The sequence below is a fragment of the Rhinolophus sinicus genome, chromosome 16 (genome assembly GCF_057876585.1).
Source record: "Rhinolophus sinicus isolate RSI-liver-muscle chromosome 16, RSI-T2T, whole genome shotgun sequence".
NCBI classification, from domain to species: domain Eukaryota; kingdom Metazoa; phylum Chordata; class Mammalia; order Chiroptera; family Rhinolophidae; genus Rhinolophus; species Rhinolophus sinicus.
The window spans coordinates 102,132,242-102,155,063 of NC_142516.1; the positions used below are offsets into that span (position 1 = coordinate 102,132,242).

Here is a 22,822-nt window from a genome sequence, read left to right on the forward strand (position 1 = left end):
AAAAATCTCACTCATCATCCCACTATCACTGTACACAGACATATTTTCTAGTCTCTTTTCAATATGCGTACACATTTTAATCCACACATACATATAATTATGGGGAAGAGTGAAAACACTGAAAACTTTTATCGTGAACCTAACACAACGTCTAAAATGTGGTAGGTGCTCAATAAACAATTATTAGTTTATCCCCCTGACCCCCACTCCACCTGCAAAATACCTGGACTAGGAAAGTATAAATTTTAAGCAAGATATTTCATTTCAACTAATTATTTTTAAGACATCTTAAATATTACATGTCATTTCTAAACATATTTGCTTCTAGATCTTTCCTGCTTTATTTCCTCTTTATCTATATCATAATTTAAAAATACCTTATAACATTATTATTCATAATAGCTCCATACTGGAAGCAATCCAAAAGTCCATCAATAGAGGAAAGAATTAATAAAATGCGGTATACATATATAGTAAGATGCCATTCAGTAATAAAAGTACTGAAACGTGCTACAAGAGGGATGCATCTTAAAAACAGTATGCTAAGTGAAAGAAGCGGTCACATATGTTGTATAATTCCATTTATATGAAATGTGCAGAATAGGCAAATACGTAGAGACTGAAAGTAAGCTAGTAGTTGCCAGGGACTGGTGGTCAGGAGCTGGGGAGGGATTAAATGAGTGACTGCTGATGGATATGGGCTAAAAATGTCCAAAAATTGTGATAAAAATTGCACAATTCCCCGAATATGCTAAGCACCATTGATGTGTCCACTTTAGATTAATTATATGGTATATGAACTGTATCTTAATAAAGCTGCTGTAAAACTAAAAAGACTGTATTAGTATGCTCAAAACAATGCAATTTATCTTAAAGATTTCTGCTACATATCCTGTGTTGCAAAGGAAGGTACTATAGTAACAACTATTTAATTGCTCCAAAATTAAGTGTTGTAAATGCTGTTTGTTTGTTTGTTTGTTTTTCCTGAATGATTACTCAAAATCTTCAGTTACTAAAAGAAGAAAATTGCTTTTACAAAATTAAGCTCATTTAATTAACAACACTGAATGGTGTTGATAGATATAATTTCATTGTTTTAGGTCCTAAACCTAGTGCAGTCCTATGTGACTCTTCGAGTCCCTCTGTATGTTTCCTACGTGTTCCATTCCCCTGTTGGAGTAGGAGGCTGGCAGCATTTTGACTTGAAGTCCGAGCTTCGTCTAACTTTTGTGTATGACACTGCCATCTTGTGGAATGATGGAATTGGCAGCCCACCAGAAGCTGAACTCCAAGGTAGGTTAATAGACTTGGAAAACTAGTTTTCTTACCTACTTGAATTACTTAAGAGGAATTTTTACTGTAGCTAAAAGTAATAGAAGCAACTTTCAGTATATTTATTTTTTATATTCAACATTTTAAGATTATTTTTGTAATGAAAAACTTTAAAACATATCAGTGCCTCAATTTTTCTGTAATACGTGACTGTTAAATAACATCTACATTTCATGGACATTTAATTTAACTCTCATAGACCATTCTACATGTTTAATCATTTATGTGGCATACAACACAGTCTATATATTTCCCTAGATTCTAGGAAATGGATAGAGGAAGTTCCAATTGAAAATAAGGAATGAAGCCAAGAGAAAAAGTTACACATCTTTATTTCTGAAAATGAGAGGTGGCTTTTTAAAGTCCAGTATAAATTGTGTCCTGGATTCTAGTTTTGACTTGACAGCTAACTAGCTGTGTGATCTCAAACATATTGCTTAACCTTTATGGCACTCAATTTCTTCTGAAATATAGACTAGACTTCTAATGTACTTTCTGTTTTAAAATTCTATTATTCTATGATACTTCAGCTGAATGTTTTGGAACAATGGTGGTAAATGCCACTAACTATTGGGCCTATAAACATCTGCAAAATTTTGTTTCAATCTCCATGTCAGAATCATAATTCAAAGTCCACACACATAAAGCTAATTAATCCATTAGTAGAATTAGTGCTGTTTCTTTTCAGGCATATACTACTGTTCTGGTTCTATGCATATCTGAGCATCATGCTTGCATTAATTTGTATGAGCCAGAGGGGAAAGACTATTGATAGTGCATCTTAAAATCTGCTATCTTAAACAGATTAATATTATCTCAAAGCCATGTGAAAGGTAATATAATCATCCTGGATAATCATTTCAGATTATTTAACATATTTTAATTTCATATTTTATCTTCTGCCTCTTTTACCACTCGTAATTCTTCTAATAATACCGTTTGGCTAAAATGCTTAAAGGTAAGATGAACCTGAATTCATTTTTGGAAGAAATCCTGTACATTAAGAGTAGTACCTGGTCACCAATATTTCCGCTTTTGTGTGCTATCCCACTGTAGGTTCTCTGTATCCAACCAGCATGCGCATCAGTGAAGAGGGACGCTTGGTTGTGAACTTTAAGACAGAGGCTCAATTCCATGGTTTGTTTGTGCTGTCACATTCTGGTAAGTCCCATCGCCCATTAATAGCCACTCCCCGTACCACAAGGGAAGAGTTTTTCCATATTGCATGTTATGAGGTCTTGATAATTGTTTGGCTACATCTCATAATCTACAAAATGATTATCCATGTAGATTTTTAGAGAAAATACTTTTCCTTAGAAAGAATGTAGCAACAATAATTGCCTTCTCTACTTCAATTCCATTGTACAAAATAAAATTGAAATTTAATTTATTTGTTCAACAAGCCCTTTTCTGTTCACAACTATTTTCTAGGTACTGTAACAAACCTTTATAATAGAGACAGAGTATCACTTCACTATCAAACTTAAGTTTTAGACATGTTAACTAATTGCCTTTAATTATTGACTATGTAATTTTATTAACTGATGGACTGTGCTTTGAGTATCAGTAAGGTAGCAGTCACTAAAATCCCATGTCTAAGACTTTTTTGAAATATAGAGGACATTTCATTAAAAATAATTTTTTATTTGACTCTGTATTACTAAACTGGTTTGACTATTTTACTGGTGTACCAAGTCATGCCAGATTAGTAGGAGAAAATACTTTACTCACTGTCTTCTATATCCTTCTTCTTCTAGATGTCACCTCTAAACAAAGGAGAGAATAGGGCTGAAAATTCAGGAAGAGAAAAGACATTCATTATATTTTTATGAGACTGAGTTACAAGAAATACAGAACCAAAAGGAATCATTTTTCTCCACTGTAATTGACAGTTCTAGAAAATGAGGATTTCCTGGCCTTTACAGTTCCCATTCATATGTCTACCTTTATTTTTTTAAAGATTTTTATTAAACAATATAGCTAACATACAATATTATATTAGTTTCAGGTGTGCACCATAGCTATTCAACATTTATGTACCTAAATCAGTGATCACCATCATAAGTCCAGCAACCATATGATATATATGTCTACCTTTCTAGTAAACTGGATGTTTGTTTATACACGATTACAAGCAATCTCATTAAAATTAGTTTCCATTTATAAATTGGGTTTGCCCAGCTGTGTGGATGCTAATAGCTTTGGTGCCCAATAAATACATTCACATCAGGTTTTGTTGCACGGTTTTGCTACTCCCTGGAAAGTAGCCTTGAACTATTGTAGCATTATCTTTTAACAGAATTATACAGTGGAAAAACCACTGAATTAGAAATCAAAAGGCACACATCCTAGCTGTGGGATCTTGGGAAAGTCACACTGTTTCTCTAGCTTCAAAATGAGGATAATTATACCAACCCTGCTACTTTGTAAGCTTATTATAAGAATAAAAGCAAATAATGTATTGTAAAGTACTTTGAAAACTCTAAACTGTTCTGCATTCTTTTAATACCATTATTGTTATTGGCACTTTTCTAGCGTCATTCACAAGCTCAGTGATTATGTCAGCTGATCATCCAGGCCTGACATTTTCCCTGCGCCTAATAAGGAGTGAACCGACCTATAACCAGCCAGTCCAGCAATGGAGCTTTGTGTCGGACTTTGCAGTGAGTGACTAAGCCTCTTACTTAATTTTCCTCTTCTGCTGCCTCTGATTGCACCTTGGATTTTTAAATGTCTTCTCTGCTCCTTGAAGGTACGTGACTACTCAGGGACCTACACTGTAAAACTGCTGCCATGCACCACTCCATCACATCAGGAGTACCGCCTGCCAGTCACTTGCAACCCCAGAGAGCCTGTCACCTTTGACCTTGACATCCGATTCCAACAGGTGTGTCTCATAAAATTATTTTCCCATTAGAATCCCACTTTGTTATTTGTTTGGTTTACTTTTATCAGTTAAAAAAAATTCACACAATGACTTTTTAATTCTCACATGCTGAGAAAAAAGGAAGTCAGACAGGAAGGAAGAAAGGGAGGAAGGAAAGAGGACAGAATTGCCCTTTATCTGTTGTTGGTTCCGTATATAAAATCCATAGTTTAAGAGTATACAAGGGTTATTTTCTTTCCTGTGTGACCTTGTCTCTTCCTGGAGTTTGTTGTCTTGGAGATTTGAGAATTTTCCACAGTGTTCTTCTGCCTTTCTTCATCCTGTTCTTGATCTTCAAGAAGAATAAATATCCTGTAGTTCATGCCACCTCAAAGTACCTAATTGTCATGCATTAAAAGAAATGTGATGGTACTTTTTGTCCAAGAACTTATACTAAATGTTGGCCTTCCACTGATCACATTTATAAGCCCCTTACATACCCCAATATACCAAACAACATTAGCTCAAGCAATGCTATTTAGTCCCATTCAAAAATTATTTAACCTCACCAGTTTTGTCTTCTCAAGGACAAAGCCGATGTTACAGGTCCCTACGGTGGTTTGACTGGACATGAAAATCGCAGTACAGTGTTCAGTAGTCTATATGTCAGGGTACATTAAGTGTGTATATCTGTGAATAATGTGTCTGTGCACCATCAGAACAATCACTAACACTTAAAAGGAATTTTACACTTGGTTTTAGGTCAGTGATCCAGTGGCAGCTGAGTTTAGCCTGAACACCCAAATGTACCTACTCTCCAAGAAGAGTCTCTGGTTGTCTGATGGCTCCATGGGATTTGGGCATGAGAGTGATGTTGCTTTTGCAGAAGGTATCACTTTAAAAATCAGAGGACTGCTCTGTATGTTTTACATTGTATCTGTTGTGCTGTGCTTTATTGGGATTGTGTTTGAGGGAAGAAAATTACAACCTCTTGTATTGTTTTGAGAATATAACTGGGCCTTTATCACTGTGGTAGGAGTGGAGTGGGTCATTGAAATTGGGTATATGTTGCTGGATGGTTTTATTTCTGGAGAAGTTAATCTCTGTTTCCCTAACCTAACTGATTTGGGGAACAAGTCTGTATTATTTTCTTGAATGCATTTTCAAGTCTCACAGACTCAAATACTGCAGTTGCATGAGACTATAAATGCCTCATGGACAAGCAGTGTGCCTTTCTTATCCAGTGGTGTATTCCCAGAACCTCTCCCAATATCTAACACATACGGTAGGAATTCAACAATGGCTGTGAAATAGATGCTTGAATACCAGGGAGTTTCCTTAAAACCTCCTTCACAATCAAATGAAGCCAATTCAACTTTTTATTGATGTTTTCTTTTTTAGTGCTATTCTATAATGTATTAGTCTGTATATTGGCAACTAATTTATTTATGTAAACTGGATTTTAACCACAATGGGATACTATGGATGTGAAGTTATAGGCCAAGATTTGAGGTTATTTCCACTACTAGATGAGCATGTGAGGGTCACTACATCTTCAGTCACTTGTGGTCAGTCTGCAAAGTAGTCATATCTGAGGCCTGGGAGTGAACCAGATCTTGAAGCCAACACTAAAAGGTCTTCAACATTTGATGCCTCATTAGAAAGAGAAGGAAATTCTTTCTAGTGTCATGATTGTCACAAATTGTTTGCAGTGTCATATAGAGATGCTTTATCACATAACAGAAATAACACTTCTGCATCTATGTTTCAGGTGATGTAATTTATGGTCGTGTCATGGTAGATCCTGTCCAGAATCTAGGTAATTCCTTTTACTGCAGCATTGAGAAGGTGTTTCTTTGCACTGGAGCGGATGGCTATGTTCCCAAGTACAGTCCAGCAAATGCAGAATATGGCTGCTTAGCTGATTCTACTTCACTCTTATATAGATTTAAAATTGTGGTAAGTGTAGACGTTCGGTCAATATGGTGGGGTAGATAAATGTTGTGTTCTCCTCCTCCCATGACTGCATCAAAATTAAAAGTAAATTATAGAACAACCACCCTTGGAAACCACCTGGAGACTAGCTTAACAGAACTCCTATAACTAAGGATATAAAGAGGAAGCCACACTGAGACTGGTAGGAGGGTTGGAAACGTGAAACAAGCTGGTCCCATGTGGTGGTTAAGAATTGGGAGGGATATCTCATCTGTAGAAATCCCCCATGAAGAACAAGAAGTCCCAGTCCTACCCTGAGCTCACCAGCCTGGAGCACCAATGCCAAGAAGAGGATTCCCCACAACATTTGGCTGTGAAAATCAGCAGGGATTCCATCTAGGTGAGACAGAGGGTTGCTGTAGACCCAGTTATCCCCTTAAGGGCCCGAGCACAGACTCACTTATTCACACTCATCCTAAGCTCCAGTGAAGGGAAAGCAGATTGAAAAGCACCAGGGACATAGGGGAAGAAACTAAATTATCTGGTTTCTTTAGGGCAATGGCTGGAGAGACAGCACTTTTTAAGACTGAAGTGTTGGCAGGCACCATCATTCCTTTTTTGAGCCCTCTCCCCACATAACCAGCAGGTGCAGTGGGGGGGGGGGGGGATGCCAATTCTGAGTCTCCAACAACCTGGCTAACACAGCTTGCCCCACCCTGGTGATTCCCTGAGATGCCACCCCACCCAACTCACACACCCATCCCAAACCTCTTTCACCTCTATTCAAGACAAATGGCTGACCTTGACCCAAGCTACAGACACCCATAAAATCTATCAAAGATGCACAAACCCCAAAAAAACAGCAGTTGGCCTGTGCTTGCCATGTACCTCTTGATAAGCAGCCTCAAGTCCAGTACTAGGGGCAGCCAGCCGTGGTTCACAGCATACCCTCTCCTAGGTAGCACAAACCCCAGCACAGGAAACAACCAACCACAGATCACTTTGTACGCTTTATAGCTTCTACCAGGTGGCCCCTGGCTGAGCACAGAAAACAGCAGAAGTTGTCCTGCACTAGAGCTCATGCAAAGAGGCCCCAGAACCAATACACTCAGCTTCAGACCATACCAGAGTACCACCCAATTAGCTCCACAAATGATACACCCAAAGGGTGGATTTGGAAGGCACCAGAGCTCTGCTAGACTGAATCCAGCATATAGAATAAGCCCCTGCTTGTCCAATGTCATCATGGCCAATCCTCACAGCCAGTCAGCCTGTGAGTCAATCCCAGTCACTGATGTTTCATCAGCAGTCAGACTCAATTACAACAGGAGAACATACACAATCCACACAAGAGAGACTCCTGGAACACCCACCTCAGGTGACTAGGCAGCCTGTGCGACCAAGTCCTACAGGATATCTACTACATGAGGCCACTATACCAAGAATGGAATATATGGCAGATCTCCCTAATACATAGAAACAAACACAGGAAAGCCACCAAAATGAGACAAAAAAACATGTCCCAAATGAAAGGAAAGGGAAAAACTCCAGAAAAAGAACTAAACAAAATGGAAACAAGCAAGCTAACAGATACAGAGTTCAAAGCACTGGTTATGGGAATGCTCAGTGAACTTAGGAGAAGAGTAGATGAACTGAGTGAGAACTTACACACAGAAAGAGAAACCATAAAAAAAAAAAAAAGAGTCAGAATTAAAGATTATAATAGTTGACATGAAAACTACATTAGGGGGAATGAATAGTATATTCGATGAAGCAGAGGATCCAATCAGCAAGTTGGAAGACAGGGTAGCAGAAAACACTCAGAACAGCAAAAAGAAAAAGAAAAAAAAAGTAAAAATAGTGTAGGGACCTCTGGGACAACATGAAGTATTCCAATATTCACACTAGGGGTAGCAGAAGGAGAAAAGAGAGAGCAAGGGATTGAAAACCTATTTGAGGAAATAATGACAGGAAATTTCCCTAACCCAGTGAAGGAAATAGACATACAAGTCCAGGAAATGCAGAGACAACCAAACAAGATAAATGCCCAAAGAGGCCCACACCAAGACACATAATTAAAATGCTACTGGTTAAATACAAAGTGAGAATCTTAAAAGCAGCAAGAGAAAAGCAGTTAGTTACCTACAAGGGAGCTCCTATAAGACTGTCAGCTGATTTCTCAACAGAAACTTGGCAGGCCGCAAGGGATTGGCACAAAATATTCAGTGTGATGAAAAGCAAGGACCTACAACCAAGATTACTCTACCCAGCAAGGCTATCACTTAGAATGGAAGGACAGATAAATAGCTTTTCAGACAAGAACAAAAACTAAAGGAGTTCATGACCACCAAATGAGTATTACAAGAAATGTCAAAGGGAGGATGGCCAGTTAGCTCAGTTGGTTAGAGTGTGGTGCTCTTAACAATAAAGTTGCCAGTTTGAGCCCCACACGGGCCACTGTGCACTGTGCCCTCCACAACTATATTGGAACAACTACTTGACTTAGAGCTGATGTGTCCTAGAAAAACACACTTAAAATAAATAAAAGTTTTTAAAAAAATGTCAAAGAGATCGAGAAGGAGAAGGAGAGGGAGAGGGACAGGGAGGAGAGAAGTGAGGAGGAGAAGAAAAAGAGATTTAAAATGTCAATAATAATATGGCAATAACTATGTACCCAACAACAATTACTTTAAATGCAAATGATTAAATCAAAAGATATAAGGTGGCTGAATGAAAAGACATAAGGTGGCTGAATTAATGAGAAAACACAACCCATACATAACCAGACATTTGGTGCCTTCAAGAGACCCACTTCAGATTGAAAGACACACACCAGACTGAAAGTAAATGGATGGAAAAAAGATATTTCATGCAAATGGAAATGAAAGCATGTTGGGTAGAAATACTTATATCAAACAAAATAGACTTTAAAACAAAGTCTATAACAAGAGACAAAGAAGGACCCAGCAATTACTTCTGGATAGTTATCTGAAGAAATCCAAAAAACTAACTCGAAAAGACATATGCATCCCTATACCCATTGCAGCATTATTTACAATAGCCAAGATATGAAAGCAACCTAAGTGTCCATCTATAGACAAATGGATAAAGAGGTGGTACATTTATACAATGGAACGTTACTCAGAATGAAATCTTCCCATTTGTGACAACATGGATGGACCTAGAGGTATTAAGCTAAGTTAAATAAATCATACAGAGAAAGACAAATGCCATTTGATATCACTTATATGTGGGATGTATTAATAAAAAACAAAGTAAATGAATAAACAAAACAGAAACAGACTCATAGATACATAGCACAAACTGATGGTTGCCAGATGGGAGGAGGTAGTGAGGGGATGGGTGAAAAAAGTGAAGGAAGTACAAATTGACAGTTACAAAATAGTCACAAGGGATGTAAAATACAGCATAGAGAAGATAGTCAATAATATTGTAATAATTGCATATGGTGTTGGGTGGGGTACCAGACTTATCGGCAGGTACCCTTCGTAAGTTACATAAATGTCTAACCGTTATGCTGTACACCTGAAACTGTCAATTGTAATTGAAAATTTAAAAATTTTTTTAACTGTGTAAGTGCTTTGACCCAAACAATGAAGTAAATCCATTTTCAAAGTTAAGCATTTTTGTCTTATATTTTAATACAATAACATCTTTTTAAATGAAACTAAATGGTGACACGTTATGGTTTTGTACTTGCACAAAACTAATAGGAAAACATTCTGCACTTGCAAAAATAATCCTCATTTCCCTTACTGCTTAAAGGACAAAGCTCAGCCAGAGACACAAGCTACCAGTTTTGGAAATGTCCTGTTTAATGCCAAACTGGCAGTGGATGACCCTGAAGCTATTCTCTTAGTGAATCAGCCTGGATCTGATGGATTTAAAGTCGACTCCACACCACTCTTTCAGGTGGGCCAATGAACACAATAGCTATGTCACCACATGCAAGTTACTTAACTTTTGAATGCCTCAGATGTCTCATTTGTAAATGGCAGTTATAGTATTATTGTATACAGTTCATGTGAATATTGAATAATTCAGGTAAACCACACCCAACAATAACTGGGTACATGGTGAGCAATCCATAAACTCTAGCTTTATTATTTTTATTAATGTATTATTATTATTTTAAGTGAATGCATAATGAAGAACCTTATTCAGCCCAGAATAGAAATCTAAGTCGGATGGTTGGGAAATCTGCTTTTCTTATTAAAAATTTCCTTCCTGTTGATTTTTCGTGATCATCTTTAGTAGAGTGATCTTGTGCAAACTACTTGACTCAGAAAAACAGTTGTGTATGGTACATAAATCTGCATTCTCCAAGACTTTATAAACCAAGATAGAAAATCCTAGCCTATGGATAGACAGTAGGAAGAGACACAGGTGACCATAACCACGCTGAGTACACAAATGAGACAAATTCAGAGATGTGTTCACATTGTGAATCCTTGGGGAAGCAAGCACACCTTTTAGTAGATTTCCTGAAAATTCTCCAGACAGAATGGGCTGAAGAATGTGTTAGCCTTATTCCACCTAAAGAGTGAATCTTAATGAGGCATACTTGTTATTCTGAATCTTTCTAAACAAGTAGTTGAAGTATGATATCTTTTTGTTCTGTTTTACTGTTAACTCTCAAAGCATTGGCTTTAAAGAGCCATCAGAAAATTCCTTCTTTTCACAGGCCCTGGAAAAGCAGAAAACTTTTCTATGGTCTTATATGTAAATATGCAGCAAGACATAGTAGAAAAGAGTCCTGAGGTTCAGAAGGTCTGAGTTCTAGTCCTGCCTCTAACTAATTGAGTCACTAACTAATTGAGTGACATTGGGCAAGTTACTTAACTGCTATGTATTCTTATTTAGTAAAGTTCTAAATGAATAAGTTAGACTGAGATCTAAAGTTCTTTACAGTTCTGACATTCTATATGTCATAGATTACCAAATATTTACCAGCACATGCTCCCTTAAAAGTTGCACAAAATACTTTAGAGTTTTTTACACAAAGCCTTGCACATACTACACATGCAAAAATATTAAGTGTATTAATTCTTCAAACTAAAATATTAAGTGTATTAATTCTGCAGAGTAAATTAAATTGGCATTTATTATCTCTGCCATCAATTTCTTTTGCAAATAGTCACGAACTAGGTTGATGTAGTTATCATTTTCTAATGAACAGAGTTGTGTTTCCTAGGTCGCTTTGGGCCGAGAATGGTACATACACACAATCTACACAGTAAGATCAAAAGACAGTGCCAATGGAGGCATTGGCAAAAGAAGTGTGGAGTACCAGTACCACTCTGTAGTGAGTCCAGGGACGCCCCAGGCAACTGCGAAGAGCAGGAAGAAGAGGGAAATCAAAAGCACACCCCCGCTGGTGTGGGAAATCGGAGCTGAAAACAACCGGGGAACAAATATCCAGCACATTTCCCTGGACCGCACCCACAAGAAGCAGGTCCCCAAAGGGAGAGTTCCTCCTGATGGCATCCTCCCCCGGGAGCTCAACAGTCCCAGCTCTGAGGTCAGCCTGGTCGTGGTCATGGGAGGTGTCGCAGTGGGATTACTCACTCTCGGCCTCATTGCCATTGCAGCATTGATGTGCAAGAGCAAGAAGAGTGCCAGGAGGAAGGATGCCCCCAAGGGCTCAGGCAGTAGTGAGCCCATGATGCCACCGCAGAGCCACCACAGCGACAGCTCAGAGGTTTGATGACCCCAGGTGGAATTCAACTTTTTCCTCAAGTGCCTCAGACTTAAGACAATAGAAACCCAATGACAGACAATTGGAGATTTCTGTGACAAAGCTGCTCAGAGGACCTGACTGTACTTTGATTTGAATTCTGTCTGCTCTTTCATGCATCTGAGGACAAAGTCAGACCACAGACCACATCTTTCCTCTTGCCCAGAGGCAGCAGCAATGTGTTCACAGGTACACAAAGCCACAGACGGACAGAGAGGAATGGACTTCTCGTTTTAGACATTTTCTCTACACAGCCGAGATGAACCTATTCAAAGGTGCTAACAGACTCTCTCAGAAGTTTCAGAGGAGTCTTCCGTTGCTATGTTAGTATGAACCTTGAAGGTGCAATTATCACACTTTCTTTGTTGTATAACAGTTTATTACTAGAAAGGTTTTAATTGGTAGTCTGGAAGAATGATAAACACTTTATTATAACAAATTTTCTAATAGGTGAAGACAGCATAGAATTAATGACCAGGGGTAGCTCAACCCACAGATCACCTTTCTACTGCTTGGAAGGAAGTTGAAAGAAAGATAGAGGGAAAGTAACTCACTAATTTGGATGGTAATTGTTTCTCATCCTCATCAGACCCTCCTTGTTTAGTTTGCTTATTTAATTTTAAATTAAACCAAAGAATATGTTAAGTCTGGAAGAGACTATTGAAGAGAGACTGCTCAGTTTGGGTATAAAGTGAAAAACAGTAGAGTTCTTGCATGATAGTATACCTTACTGGTGCTCAATATTTGTGGGAAATTAGAGGGTTGGTGACATTTTGATGACAAAGAAATGCCATAGAGTTAGATTCACATTTTATAAGACAATGTTCCCTAAGAACTGAGCCTAGATATTTGCAGTATTGAACCCATAAGTGATAATGAGAAAATCATTATATGGAGGAAGAGAGTGGTATTTATTAATATAATATGTTTAACCAAAGTGCTTCTTATACATACTTTATTGAATAGAAGAACATTTTAACAGATGATACATGAGGTTAAACCCTCAGAGTAGCATAGTCACACAACCATGTCCAGAACTTTAATTGGCTATAGGACATTATGTTAGCTTTCTAATCAGCACCAAACCATGGGAATCTCTGCAACTGTCATTCCAAAGATGGTCTTGGTGGTGGCCAGCATCGTCTGTCATACTCTCCTCATATCCAAGAGGAAAGCCTCATTCTTTGGCATCTCCAGTGGAGTGAACTGATGCATTGAGGTCTCTCTCAGTATCTAAAAATATAATTTGTAACACTGCTTACAGTGTTAAAAACCAAGGAACTTGATTGAATGAATTTGCCTGGCAGAAATTTTAGTTGGAAAGGGAAAATGTGGCAGTTTAATCACCAATCTTTGAAAAGCTAGTAAATGTATTTACAGCAAAGATAAGGTCAGAAGGAAAAGAACCACGCCTAAAGACTAACCATCAAGTGTTGCCTGGAATCCCCTTTCATTTGCAGTTGTAACCTGGCTACACTGGACATCCTGATGGAATGGAGATTTTTAGGAGGCCAACCGCTCTTCAGGTCATAGAGGCACATTTTATCTGGTGTCTGTGAGCAGTAACCATCTCTTGATTTGAAAAAAAAAAAAAAGGAAGCTACTCTGGTGCTGGGAGAGAGGTGGAAATTGTCCAATACTTGCCTCTCTTATTTTGGGTAGCTCTGAACTTCATGTTCAAAGTCTTTTTAAAGAATAGAATTGACTCCAGTCTCCTTCCATTGGGGAATTTACAAATATCACCTACAACTCAAGGGTCCCTCAAAGGACTTATACAAATAAAAAGTACTATATAGCCCAGGAGTTCACTTATCAAATAAATATTAATACTTTCTTAATTATCCCCTTTTCTTTTGCTTTGCTTTCTGACAGATGCTTAGCTACTTCTTTGGCTACCTCATAACTTGTATAGGAAAGAGCTGGGTTAAGCAGCTTCAAATAGTGCATGGACTTTGTACTACTTAGCATTGGATTCAATTTATGGAGACTGTTAGAGCAAGTACTCTCAATCCACTTAATGTTACTCTAATAGTTAAGATGCTTCAGAGCTTGACCCCCTGGGGGTTTCTCTGTCACTGAATATAGTAATCAGTGAAGCATTACCACAAGAAATCTGTTTTGAGCTTTTGTCCCAGGCTAGTTTTATACCAAATTTCACTCTGCAGTAAGCTGTTCTAATGTGACTACTATATATAAATTAGATAGCTTAAATAATACAGAACATGTCTGTCCTTTCCAGACAAAGAAATATCTCTCTCCCTCTCTGCCCATCTCATTCTCTCTTTCTCTCCCTTCTCTCTCTTCTTCCTTCCCTTCCTCCCCGAGAGAGAGAGAGAGAGAGAGAGAGAGAGAGAGAGAGAGAGAGAGAGAGAGAGAGACAGAGAGACAGAGAGACAGAGAGACAGAGAGACAGAGAGACAGAGACTGTAGGAAATAAGTAGATATAACATTCTTAAATATAAAGTACTTGGATTTCTGCATCATTTTCTTAACATTTACTCAATATGTGATTTAATATACATTAGTCATGAGAAACCTTTTTAGTGGAAAAAAGTATCAGACAATATGCTTTATTTTTCAATAAAACAGACCCTTATTTTCAATATTTTGTTTTTAGAGAATTATTCTGGTACTATCAAAACACATACATAAAATAACTTCCCATAGAAAACAGGATGTAAGCAATAATAGCTTCTCAGATATTCAGTAGCTTCTGACCCTAATTATAAATCAAGGTCTTGTTGATTGCACAGTAAACCCAAAACACAAACTAAATATTAACCATTAGTGTCTCTCCCAGCACATGAATCATGAAGCATTAGTATGTTTTAATGCTGGTTTTATTTATGCCAGTTTATCTCCTTGCTTAACATTTACTGACTGCTCACCTAGGATTATCCACTTTGAGAGATTACATAGAAACCAAGATACTGTCCCTGCCATTGGGCCGGTGATAATCAAATGTAGCTCTTTCTTTGTACTAAAGCGATCAAGCTTTGCATTATGTTCCCTCCTGGACCAAGAAGACACCAGGCATCCCTGTGAACCACAATTATAAAATCTCTTTAGAGCACTAGCAGTGGAGTCCACCCTTTTTCACATACAAGAACTGCACATGTTATGGATCATTCTGATCGCAGATCTAATACAAAATATTTCCACTCAGCAATTTAATGGATGTGTTCTTTGCAAACCCACATAGAGAATGTACATGGCAGTGATATGGGTGACTCTGCATATTCTTTCCCTCATTATTCCAAGAATGGGATATAACATATCCACTCTTTTTCCAATCCTGTAACGTCGTCAGCACCTCCTGACCTCTACCCTCTCCCAAGTATCCACAATGTTGGAACAACTAGAATCCTGCTATGCTATTGCACAGTTTTTGATAAGAAAGACCAACTTGGGTTCAATATGAAGGCATTTAGTTCTGTAAGCAGCAAAAGAGCTTCATTATCTTACCTGTAATTCTTTTCCAGGGTACCAACTCCAAGGTCAACTTTAAAACTGGAAATGGACCTGTGTAACAATCACAGAAAGCTTTTCCTCACAAAAATCAGTGCTAAATGTTAAAACAGTCCCAGGTTGAGAAATGTTAAAGTAACAATAACAGAGCAAAATATTTAGATTTCAAAAGTGAGAAATTTGATTTCTGCTACTATTTTGAAAATACCTATTTAGTATTGACTTAGAAACCAAATTAGTACTTTAATAAAGAAAATATTTTTAAAGATGCAAATGTTTTACAAATTTGAAATTTACATAATTGTATTAATTTGGAAACAAGTGTGTTATGATTCTGTGAAGCTGTCTTTTTTTCTGGCCATGATAATAATAATAAAAGGATGAAAACAGGTGTCTTCACTAACCATGTGGCAAATGAATGGGACTCAAGTGTTCAATCAGTCCAAATTGCCATGGCTTAAAAATGTGTAATTTGGCAGGAAATTATAAATAGTACTATTCTCTCTCTCTCTCTCTCTCTCTCTCTGTTTCTCTCTCACACACACACACATACACACACACACGCATATGAAAATAACCAAATATCTTATTTCTAAAAAAAGATGATCTGAAAAACATAGTTCTTCTAACTGAAATGGCTCATATGAAAATTTTCAAGAAGGTGAACAGAATGGTCATTGTGTTGACCATGATAGAACATACTATCATGGAGTTTCTTTGACATTAGTTCAAGGTTCATATGTTTCCTTAAGATTTTTTTCCAAGAATTGATCCCAGTAAGGCATGGTAATGACATAGAAATTTTCAGAAAATATTATCCATAGTTTCAAAGTGTCCCTCACTATTTCTCCTTGTTTCCACATCCTTTAATGATAAGAACAAAGGTCTTTGATATTTGGGTAGTTATTTTGATTTTGATAAGAGATTTTCAAATAGAAGTGTGTGGAATTTTCCTACAGTTTTGAGTAGAAAGATTACGCAGAAAACTTTTAATTAAATTTATTGTGGCTAATAGCATTACATAAGTTTCAAATGTACAATTCTGTAATACATCATCTGTATATTGTATTGTGTGGTCACCACCCAGAATTTTTAAATAAGCAAAGAAAGCTGATTCTCTCTCTTGAACTAAAGTTGATGAAACGAAGTATACTAATGTGAGACTCACTCTTGATTTATTTCTACTGCAGAAAAATCAGAACATTTCCTGTCTTTCAACTGCATTTATTTCCTTGTCCCTTATATTTGTTTGCGTGAATTTTTTTAGTAATATGTTTTGCTAAAGAACAACAGCCAAAAACAAACAAACAAACAAAAAAAACCCTGCTCTTACAATGACAACTGCGTTTTGCTTCCTTCCTTCCTAATTTCCTTGTAACTTACTACCTTCCCTCCCTCCGTCCCTCCCTCCCTTCTCTCTCTCTCTCTCTCTCTCTCTCTCTCTCTCTCTCTCATCGTTCTTTCTTTCTTCCTTTCTTTTCTAGTCTAGGTTTTCTTTTTATTTTTCTGAGCTTTTTTTTTCAATAATGCTTCTCTTTTAGTTTGAAACCATTACCATTTTCACTGTAATTAACATTCTCATTCGTCTGGAAGCTCTTAAGTGAGCACAGCATTTGTGCAGTATCCCTTCTTTATAAAATGTTAAGGCTTTTGGATGAAGGAAAAATGTACTTTGCAAAAGATCAAAAGCATCATTTTGAATAATGTAATGACAATCTGTGCCTTGATTTTCTCTCAGTGGAAGTTCAACATTGACATTTAAGATGTAAAAAAAAGGAAAATCCCTTTAAGGATTTAATTGAGTAAGAATAAAAGGTCAAAGATCACACATATGAAGTTGTTTTGGATAACTGAATACTTTGCAATGAAATAAATAACAAAACAATATTTAAAATGTTAACAGCATTGAAGTGTTTAAAATTATAATTATCAAATGCTCTTTTACTATTAGCTAGATGTTGCCTACACTGATTACATGATTACTTAAACACTGAATGAATTTCTACTACAGATACTTTTTTTTCCAAAGTTTGGGTAATTCTCACATAAGAATTGTCAGTATTATACCTTAAAAAAGAAGAAAGAAAAGAGACAGATGTAAATTTTTCAAAACTAACATTAAAAATAAAAACATTATAATAAAATTTACTTAAATATAGGAAAACAATTACTGGTAAGAGTAAAAGATAAGGGCCTTTCTGTATGGGCCAAAATTAAGCACATTACAAAAACAAGTATAGAGTCTTTCTCTATGAATTCAGGAATTCAAGTTTTTTTGCAAGATATTATTTGAGCCCATTTGTCTATAAAAGACTTTATCCTGGACAAGGAGTTGTGTGTTTTATAATTGTATTAACTGCCTGCTTCCTTCCCAAGTGCCCTCCAGAACATTCAGTGAATTTCTCTTTATGTAGCCACTGAGTGACATATCCTTGTGTAATGGAATTATTTGCAAAACTTAATAGCTTTTGTGATTTTCCCATGGGAATTCTTCAAACACTAACAGGGTCTAGTTTTTTTCAGATGTTTACTAGAATACTGCATATTTGCTGGATATTGAAGTTTATCTCTGGGAACCCAATTATGCAAATAATTTGGAGCCGTTCAGTCTTATATTCATGTCTAAAAAAAAAAAAAAACAGCTCTTGCTACCAGTAGTGTTTCATCACTATACCTATTGTCCTTCAAAATATATCACAGGTATAATATAAATAAAGCCCATATGAATATAAATGTTTTAAAATTGCCAAGTTATTTGGTGTATTCTGTAACTTTTATTTACACTAAATTCACAGAATTTCTGTAGTCTGCAATGAGTGTCAGTTATTTCCGTTCTGGTTCTGGAGCCTTGCACTTCTGCAGGCTTCCAGGCTGGGACATGTGCTCCCACTCCATCCCTGATGTTGCTGGATCTTCTGCTCGTGCTTATGCTTGCTCATGAGTAGTAACAGATGAAGACATAGCTGGTAGCCTGCCAGAGGCTATGTATATTTAGAGGAAAAAACGTTGTCCCAGGGACCGGGTGACAAGACTCTGCTACAGTTACCAAACCCTGCCCAGGTGCACTTATCAGGATGAATCAACTGATTTGACCATTACCAGGTGTCTTTATTGTCAAGGTAGACTACCCACCTTTATGCAAACTTCACCAAAGTCAATAATCATTTGATTTATTATAAGGTAGGATTTTTAATATGCAGCCACCACTGTTTAGTAGCAAAAGGAAATGCAAAGACAGCCTCAGAGTCACTGAAGGGTAATCCCCAAAAATAAACATAATGCATAAAAGAAGATAGAATGGAAGAAAAAGAACACCTGTGTCAGAACTTTTCCAGTACTTCCAAGACTAGGGGGAGATATTGCCATGTGATAGCAGAAGGTTATCAGCAACAGAAGTGTGCAGCTCAATCTGTACCATAGAAGAAAAAGATCAACCTCATCATAGAAGAAAAAGAAAAAGGCTGGTGTGGTAGAAAATATCCAAGTTGTTAAAGAGAAAACCTGCCCTTTAGGAAGTTGGAGGAAAGAACCAAGGAAGGGGAGATTCATGACCCAGCCCGACCAGGATATCAACAGGGGGAGATAAGATATCCTGTCCATAAAGCCACAGTCACCCCAGAGGCACCCAGTTTAAAGGAAAACCCCCCAAACCTGAATTAGTCAGTGTGGACCTAGCTAGGAAAAAAATCATCATGGACATAGGCCAATCTGAGCCTACACTGTATAGGGCCCTCCCTACCCCCCAACCAAGCCAGTAAACTGCCCCAAAGGAAGTTTGACAGTAATCTGAAATCCTATTCCCAACATCCCAGAGAGCATTTCAGGATGTTAAGATCTCACACTTAGAATTTAAATGGGACCTCATGCAAAGTGGGAAAAGGTGGCAGAGAAGGTTACTGGATAGAGCAAGATTACATCCAAAGGAAGTTGGAACAGGTCAGGGATGCATGCAGGGTATTCATCAGAGGAAGAATATTTGGAGAAGGATATATGCAAAAAGAGGGCAAAATATTTTCCCAGGCCTTCCTCAGAGTTGAAACAATTCAGGACACAATGACTCATAAACACGTAGGCTACATTAGAACACACAGTAGCTGTAGCCTGACATGGTTCCATCACTTGAATGAGGACAAGACCCCCATCTCTGCCACACCACTGCCACCACTTGGCTTGAATTCTAAAGAGACCACTAGTAATACCCAAGTGTCCTAAGAGAAGACCTCAAAGTCAGTGGCCTGAATCAAAGAAACTTTGTTTATAATTTATAGATGTGTGATTTTCTGTTGATGTGAGCCACACAGCATATGATTTCCAGGGGCACTTTGTACACATTAAAACAGGTGTCTGCTCTGTATAGGTGAAGTAGAGAAAAGCACTCCCTGTGTGGAGATGAGGACCCCGGGCTTTGACTTGATGCCTCTTAAATGTAGGTTTTATTATTATTCAGGTATGACAAGGCCAAAAGGTCAGTAGACTGTCGTCTTTGAAAAGAAAGCTTATTATATTCACAGATTCCAGGACCACACTACACCATAGGAAAGCACATGGTCAATCAGGAGGCAGAGGGAGTGGGGAAAATGTGGGCAACAGCTTTTATTATGGTTTCCATGGGAAGAAACAGGCAAAGCAGGGTAAACAAGGTTAGAATTGGCCAGTTTGAATACTTTCAATGGGCTCCAAGACATAGGGCCATCCCTAGTTGTCTGGTATCTGGTCCTGGGGTTATTAGGGAAGGTGAGTAGTGGCCCAGAGTGTGAGAGCCCAAAGGATAGGACCTCTGTGTTGTTCGCTTTGCATATGAAGGCACGAATCTCTAGGAATTGGCTAGCCTTCTTTGAGTCTGTCTTAGAGGCAAAGTTAAGTGGACTCTAACAGAAGGGGCGGACTCTTTTATCTCAATTCCAGAACCAGAGCAGTAAAGACAAAGGCTTTAAAAACCAAAGTCAAAGTCAAGATAATAAAATTTTAGATTATTTCTTCCTCTCGTGTAGTACTCAAGTCCCTCAGGAAAGGGTGAAAGAAGGAAAAGCAGCAATGAAGAGCCTTCTGTCCCAGCTGTGTCAGTCATCTGGGGCTCTCAGTTCAGCCATGGACAGTCCTCTAGAAGTTGTGAGCAGAGAAACAAGACTCAAGCAAGGGAGGAGCAGATGGCTGGGTGGGTCTTTTCACATGTTTGAGGGGAAATCGGCAGTCAATGAATTTTGAGCCAATGAATAGGGGAGGCTCTCTTGCCAAACTTCCTAATTAATTAATAGGTTTTATTATAAACCAATGAATAAAAGTTCCAAATATCCAAGAGACAGTCATAAGGGATGTTCAACCAAATTTGAATTTCTACTCAAACTAACATTAATTACTAATCATATTTCCTGGAATTGTTTTTTCCACAATCTGCTAGTGAGTTGGCTTTCTTCATTCACTTAAAGGTAAAAAAAAAAAAAAGGATATCATTTTTATACCCCTGCTCCTGTCCCTGCCAATACATGTAGAGTCAGACAAATCATTATTAACACAGAATCAAGCTCCCTGAACATAATGCGGCCTGTGCGTCTCTCTGTAGTGGCTCCTCTTTTATATCTAAGATGACTGATAGGGATGTCATCAAATTTGTGTACTTTTTTTGTGATAAGGAGCACTAGGGAGGGTTTCATAGTTTTGTTTTGGTTTTTTTTCTCCTAAGAGAGATATTAAAAAGTTGAAAGCAAGCAAATATTATGTTGTCAGGGAAATTTCTATCTTGGCAAGTAAAAAAGAAAAAAAAAAAGAAAAAGCTGAAAATATTTCAGGTTTGTGTTCCCTTTCCTGGAATAGAATACGCATAGCCTAAGCCTTGAGTGCCATCTGTTTTGGGTGATGATTTAGCAAGTCCACTGGTTCAGAGATGAATCTGAGGTACAGCCCCACCTTTGCAAGAGTGAGGGCAAGTTTGTTCTGCTGTAGCTCTAGTAAATGGAGCACCTGAAGTTTTGTGTCACGACCCGCATGATGAGGGTTGTGGGGAACGAGGAGGGCGGTGCAGGGTTAAGAAAAGACAGTAGCCATGAATAGAGCACAAGTGGGGCCAAGGGACTACAGTCTCAAGGACTGGGCCCCAAATCAGGCCTACGTATAGGTTTTATTACTTAGGTGGGGAAGTAAAGGAGATAAAGCTTGTCAATCTCAAGATCTGTGAATCCCACACATCATAATAGGAAACTGATTCAAGCCTATCACGCTTGCCTGCAGGAAGCTGATCCGTAAGTCTCAGGATGAATGTACTTCCCCAAAGGACAAAACTTTATGCATATGAATAAATGGAGAGCACGTCATTGACTCTCTTCCCCTGCAGGTTGTGGGAAGGAATGCAGCCACTGAAGCAGAGGTCTCCTTAGCCTGGGGAAGGTGGGGGCTGTGCCCACCTCTGTGAACCCCATGGATTCTCCTGTTGGCCCCCACTCAACTGTACCTGGCTTGAGTTGTCCCCCCTCGTGGGGAATCTTACTCGTCATTGGCTGACCAGCCATCTTTCTGGGGCCAAACAGGGAGACATAAGGTGCAAGCACAAAGGTGAAGCAAAGTCCCTGAAACGATCCGTCTCACAGACTCTCCTTGTTTTAGGGGCAGGTACAAGGAGACAAATGGAGAGGCTGCTGCATGGCAACAGTTTTATATCATATTCTCCCAGATTCCAACTTTCCCAGCATTAGTTAGTCTTAACTTTTTATTGAAGGAAAGATCTATCTAGAGATATTACTATTTCCTTAAGCAACTCAAAAGGCCAAACCAAATAAAAAGACACAGACTTGGCTCAATTATTTTGTGAGCTGATTTCCAAAAGAATTAATTTTATTTCTTAGGTATTTCACACATATTAGAAAGAAGGAGCAAATGGCATTATATGCCAGGTGCTCTGGCAGACCTGTAAGGCCATAGTAGCATGTCCTCAGCCACTACCCCACTGGTGCTAGCTCCAGAAGGAACAAGAGAACCATGATGGGCAGGCACGAGCTCCTAACCAGAGCTAGACCAATGGGCCCAACAGGGTGCTAAAACTCACTTGCACCAGGCCACTGCTCACACCCACTGGGCTGCCTCACCAGGAGGACGAGAGAACAACTAGGAATCCACAGTGCGCACATGCTGGGCAGCCCCTCCCACTGTAAGAGGTAATTGGAGACACTACACTGAGGCAATTGCACCCACAGGGTAGTCAGCTCAGACTGGGCTTCCACAAGCAGAAAATCAAAACAATAGGATAAGGGAGCAGCCAGTTAGCTCAGCTGGTTAGAGCACAGTACTCTTAACAACAAGGTTGCCTGTTCTATCCCCACATGGGCCACTGTGAGCTGCGCCCTCCACAATTAGATTGACTTGGAGCTGATGGGTCCTGGAAAAACATACTTAAATAAATTAAAAGTTAAAAAAAAAAAAAAAAGCAAGGTGAGCTGTGCACACACAGCAGAAAGCCCCACCTAGAGTAAGAA

The 22,822-nt window shown here is 38.3% G+C and overlaps 1 protein-coding gene across 1 annotated transcript in view; it reads left to right on the forward strand.

Annotated features, from left to right (window-relative positions):
• The window catches only part of FREM2 (FRAS1 related extracellular matrix 2), a 166,859-nt gene extending 149,600 nt beyond the window's left edge, over positions 1-17,259 (forward strand). Inside the window, exons 17-24 of the mRNA XM_019753570.3 lie at positions 1,101-1,293; positions 2,389-2,493; positions 3,868-3,995; positions 4,085-4,219; positions 4,961-5,087; positions 5,970-6,157; positions 9,920-10,066; positions 11,349-17,259. Coding sequence (XP_019609129.3) covers positions 1,101-1,293; positions 2,389-2,493; positions 3,868-3,995; positions 4,085-4,219; positions 4,961-5,087; positions 5,970-6,157; positions 9,920-10,066; positions 11,349-11,861 — 1,536 coding nt within the window. The 3' untranslated portion in view covers positions 11,862-17,259. The remainder of the gene's footprint in view (positions 1-1,100; positions 1,294-2,388; positions 2,494-3,867; positions 3,996-4,084; positions 4,220-4,960; positions 5,088-5,969; positions 6,158-9,919; positions 10,067-11,348) is intronic.
• The last annotated feature ends 5,563 nt before the right edge of the window (positions 17,260-22,822 follow it).